This window comes from Octopus bimaculoides, chromosome 29, assembly GCF_001194135.2.
Source record: "Octopus bimaculoides isolate UCB-OBI-ISO-001 chromosome 29, ASM119413v2, whole genome shotgun sequence".
In the NCBI taxonomy this organism is placed as follows: Eukaryota; Metazoa; Mollusca; class Cephalopoda; order Octopoda; family Octopodidae; genus Octopus; species Octopus bimaculoides.
In genome coordinates this window covers 10,461,240-10,466,867 of record NC_069009.1, presented here as the reverse complement: position 1 = coordinate 10,466,867, position 5,628 = coordinate 10,461,240, and the positions used below count along the sequence as shown (strand labels likewise).

Below are 5,628 nucleotides of genomic sequence, written 5' to 3'. Positions count from 1 at the left end.
AATTTAGGGTATCTAAGTGATACCACCACGCTGGAAATAGCAGTCAAACCTTGACTCTAAAACCACATTAAATGTTCATATAGCACCAGGAGAGAAAACAAAGAGAGAAAATAAACTAGCAAAAGATTACTGGATGATTTATGTGTTTTCTGAGTATATTCCACAGACGATGAAAGAGCATTTCTCATGCAGAGCCAGAAATGGAATTATCCATTAATCTTTAGCTAGTTTATTTTGTCTTTTTGTCTTCTCTACTGATGCTGTATGAACATTTAATGTGGCTTAAGAGTCAAGGTTCACTGTTATTTCCAGCGTGGTGGCATCTCTTAGATACTCTAAATTGTAATTTTAAATAATTATTACCTTTGAAGGTTTTTATTTCCATGCTGCCATCAGATAAAATCGGCATTTAAATATCGATCCTATCCTTATTTATATAAATTTATATATAAATATATATATCTGCGCTTCTTATAATATTATTACAGACGGATGGTTGATTGAAATCGTAAATTTGATTTTTATTTGTCACATGTACAGCATTGTTATTGTAACATTTAATGCATCAACAAAACATAGACCACTTGAATATTTTCATCGCAAATAAAAAACAAAATTTTAATAAACGTGTTAAATGACATTTTACTTACCCACAATATTCAACTTCGAATGCTCCTGTCAAGTTTAATAATTCATGTTCCATCTGAAATAGTCATTTATACGTTATCTATGGGCAAATTAAGGGACATGACTCAATAATGGATTGAGAATACAGATTTATTTGTTATGAGTTAGAATCAAATATCACATTTGCTAGTAAAATGTCACGGAACATAAAAATCCATTTTGAGTTAGTTTAATATTAGTAGATGGATTTGGTTAATTAAATCTCATTCCCTTTTCTATTCGCTCTGAGTATATTCACACATGTATAAATGTGTGTATACATACATTCACATACATAGAAATGTAATACATGAAAGACCGTATTGTATACATATATATATGCAAACACACACCAGCGCACACACATATTTGTATATATTCATATCTGTATATGCATACGTAACAGTATTTTCCTTTTAATTATTTCTCATAGACATAAATCATTTTTAAGACGCTGTGGAAGGGAAAGAAAAATGGGCGTGAGGAATACGTAGCTTTAAGCAGGGAGAGAGTAATTTGACAATAATTGTTCACAGGTGTCCTATCCATTGCATAGAGAAATTCACACACAGACACGTGCACATATATCCTATACATAGAGAGGCAATTTCTGCCTGCCGATCTATTACCATCTTGCTTGTTACCCCAGTGAACCAATTTGACGAAACGTTGCATATATTGGATGATAAGCTAATTGGATTTCAATAAAAGTCTATAATGTACTCCATTCTTGGTGGTGGTAAGGGCGCTTTCCCTCAAAACACTTCTAGGTACTAAATGTTCACACATGACAAACTTACTAATCTTTTGCTAGTCTGTGCAATATCTCTCAGAATGTCTGTTCATGTGACACTGTTATCACATTATGACGTTGCCATGACAAGTTAATGGTAGGCAATACTGGACAGTGGTTATCAATTTTAGCAACCGGGACGAGACTTAAACTGGTATGTACTGTATATATTAGATCATAGTGAATTACACCCAAAGTTCGGTTATATTGTGGTACATATACATACTCCCTAAAATATGTATGGGGGTTAGTGATATTAAATGGAAGATTAGTGGGGTTCTATATGAGGTCATGTGTTTATATTTAATTGAGGAAGATATTTATTAATGAAAACTGCCTCTTTATTCATTCTTTGTTGTGTAGATGTGTTCTGTGAAAATTGATGGAAGGGAAAAGTTAGGAAATTAGGATTAAGATGCCTCGCACACGTTTCTATGTGTCCACTGACCTGTATCTGTCTGTATACGAAACCGGTATGCTTGTAAATATCTTTAATAACTCAAAATAATGACATTTTTTACCTTTATTCCTACCTCAGTTCATCTAATTGTCTATATATATGTGTGTGTGTGTGTGTGTGTGTGTGTATGTGTGTGTGTGTGTGTGTGTGTTTGTGTGTGTGTGTGTGTGTGTGTGTGTGCTCAAAACTAAACAGGCCTGAATGATATCACTAAAATACATTTATAATGTGTATATAGCCGCGTGGCGGATGAGAATTATTTCTGTAATGCAATAATTCTATTGTTGCATTCGCACGTTGAATTCCAACTGTTTAGAAACTATCTCGAGTAAAATTAAGGGCGCGAATGTCGCTTATCTCCACCTTGATCTCGAACGTCATGTAACAACCATCAACCAGGAGGCGTTAATCAGCCGGACTTTACCTGCTAGAAATAGAAACCCAAATGGTTTTAAATCAGAGCACAGTACTGGATTTCAAGAACCAAATGTAGGGCCGATTTTCCATTCCGGGATCATCCTCATTCCAAAATGTTATGATAGATATATGTAGAAAGAATGCAGACGGAGATATATGGATACCGGACAGACAGTAATTCCAGTTATGACAGCAGTCAAATAACTGGAAGAAGCAAATGAATACGTGCTTGTATCTATCTGAAGAGAAGAGAGAGAGAGAGAGAGAGAGAGAGAGAGAGAGAGAGACAGACAGACAGACAGACAGACAGAGAGAGACAGAGACAGACAGAGAGAGAGAGAGAGAGAGAGAGAGAGAGAGAGAGAGAGAGAGAGAGTTAAACAGATTATGTGAGTCAAAGAAGACATGGCTACTCACAGCTCTAGATACGTTTTCAGCAGTTTTTATATCATCCTTGATGTTCTTAAATGTCGAATCGTAAATCAGATGAAATAGAAAGGAACTCGTCCAGCCTATAAAGAGATACAAAAATAATAACATAACATATCATTACAATTATAAACAAGTGTTAAAATAAAACTATAAAGATAAATATCTTTATAATGACAGCGTTGTGAGTTGTATAGAGGCATGAGAAACTTTCATCAGATTAATTTAGTTCATTTATAATTGGCAAACGCATGAACACGACGCAATTTCATATCCTTTGTTAATGGCAGCAGAGAAATGATAGGGTTGATAAAAGCCTGGAAAATGCGCGAATAAGATGGCAAATAGTATGCAAACAAAGGTCTCTGGTCTGCCGTACCTTCCTCTACAGTTACTAGACTTAGTCATTGTCTGTTACACCTAGGAGCAGCCGGACCTCCGTTGTAATCAGAATTCTTCGCAGGTTTTTGTTATTATTCATCGGATTTCGTATAGAGCCAAAGATTGTACTCAGAAACCTGGATGCACCCTGTTATATGTATGAATTGTTATCATCAGCTTAGAATGATTGTAGGTTTTCCCGGGACGACCCGATCATATATACATGTAAAAAGTGGATGCAGCGAAGATATGCAAAGCGCATGCTCCGATAAGTGACTTGACATGAATACACACGTATTCAAACACATGCGCATAAAGTGGTCGTAACGAAATTCAAATATTTCACATATACATATCCACCTCCTGTTCTCCCTGCTACTACTCCTACTGTATCTGTATTTCGAAATACTCACGTGTAGGGTTATTTGGTTTTTCAGTGGTGCCCCCTGAAATGTAACACTGAGACATCTGTGGTTCTTGCCAAATGCCAGTAAATGGGGAACACTTTTGCATTTCTAGGTCTACCGCCGTGCTAGAGAAAGACGAAATAAATATAAAATATTATTAGACTTCATTATGCATTTGTATTTCATCAATCTCAGAGAAATTTAAGAACAATTATTAACTGGTTGGTGTATAAAATCACAATTTAGTAGAACGAAGATAACTACAAATCATTTTGTCAGTAATCTGTTATTTACTCCACTTAGTATCCTCAAAGCTGTTTGAAAAGATCTAACTAAACTTTAGAGTAAACAATTGAAACATCTGCCTTTATTTATTGTATTTTGCCATTAAGACATTTTTAACATAAGATGTCGGAACGATATGGTTGAGACTGTATTAAAGCACCATGGTATTACTCCTAGGTGAGTGAAGAAATCACCTAATCATATTTAGTCATCATCATCATCATCATCACCATCATCATCATCATCATCATCACAATCATCCACATCATCATCATCGGCAGCAGAGAAGGTTGCTTGTTTACTTATACCTGCATAGATTTGATAAATTGAACCTGTATAATTTGTGTTAAAACTTATGAAATTCAGACTCCAAGTGGAACATTTTATATGCTTAGCACTTGGGATAGCGTAGTAGAAGCGACACAAATGTCAATATGCTGAGTCAGGCTCCACGATGATCTGCTTTCTTCGCTCTCCACCCAATAGTAACCATATAGTGACAAAACGTGTTGTTCTACAGTAAATAATTACATTGAATAAATAACGTTACCCTGAATTCAATAGAATTAGCTGCATTTAGTTATGTGTATCCTCCCTTACATTTCTTTTGTTAAATGAAAGTCCAGGCAATTGAATCTTCACAACAAATGTTATAAAACTTTTTTCTAATATTCGGGAGAAAGCAAGTCTTTCTCGATTCACCATGACAAAAATTATGTCACATCCTGCGTAAGATATAAAACCGCAGTGTTAAATGTTTTGATCAGACACACATTAGTTCTCTCGTCTTAATCTATTTAGATGTATTATTTACTTTGGCATAGAACACTCGCTCAATGAAAGATCGAAATTTGGGAAGAAGTAAAACAATACAAACGAACCAATGCCTTGTTGATGTATTTGCACCACAGGGGATGGCCACATTAGTTCCTACTTTTGTCATTGGCCAGTAGAAAGTATGACTGTTCGTTGATGTCGTGTTTTCATTACAAACCACTGAAAAAGAAAGAAAACGCTTATATGAAATATTTACTAGGGAATTCGTTGGTGTGGTTTATATACTGGAAAATACATGTACAATAATAATGGTGAGTAGTGGTAATAGTGTTGTTTGTAGTAGTAGTAGTAGTAGTAGTAGTAGTAGTAGTAGTAGTAGAATAGTCTGGAAATGCTAGTTTCTTTCAGGACTATGCTATATAATGATTTCGTAGAATATTTTGTGACATAGACGCATACAGAGGTAAAAATCGCTGATTATGTAACTAAACGCACTTTATAATTATTATGTAATCATTTTAGGATAAATCGGGCTTAAACTAAATAAACTATTAAACAATTCCCTCTTAGGTGCTTCCCTAATTCCAAAGTTGCCGACAAAACGCATTGTGATCAGTGGTGTATAACAACCTCCGATTCTCTGTTCAAAACAAAGATATGCATACATACATACATACATACATACATACATACATACATTTATATACACATATATCTATGCGTATGTGTTTATATTTTTATACATCGTCGCGCAATATTACATGCAAAGCGAATGACACGTCTAAATGAAGCTATTGTTTTGCAGCGACTACTCAACTGATATCGGTGCTTAAATTTATTGGTAAAAAACGGAACTATGTATAGTGAAAGACCGTATATCATTATAGGGTAGTGTGAAGATTTTTCCTAGAATTGGTGTTAACTAAGTGTGAACTTGTAACTGTTTTGTGAGTATCGTTGATCCTCTAGTTCAGATATATACTATTCCATGTTGCCAAATGAACTTTTGATTG

General features: G+C 34.8%; 1 protein-coding gene across 1 annotated transcript in view; it reads right to left on the bottom strand.

Annotated features, from left to right (window-relative positions):
* LOC106883583 (toll-like receptor 5) overlaps nucleotides 1-5,628 on the bottom strand; it is a 62,510-nt gene that overhangs the window by 6,317 nt on the left and 50,565 nt on the right. Inside the window, exons 21-24 of the mRNA XM_052977853.1 lie at nucleotides 4,720-4,834; nucleotides 3,560-3,678; nucleotides 2,754-2,848; nucleotides 651-703 (exon numbers count right to left, since the gene is read on the bottom strand). Coding sequence (XP_052833813.1) covers nucleotides 651-703; nucleotides 2,754-2,848; nucleotides 3,560-3,678; nucleotides 4,720-4,834 — 382 coding nt within the window. The remainder of the gene's footprint in view (nucleotides 1-650; nucleotides 704-2,753; nucleotides 2,849-3,559; nucleotides 3,679-4,719; nucleotides 4,835-5,628) is intronic.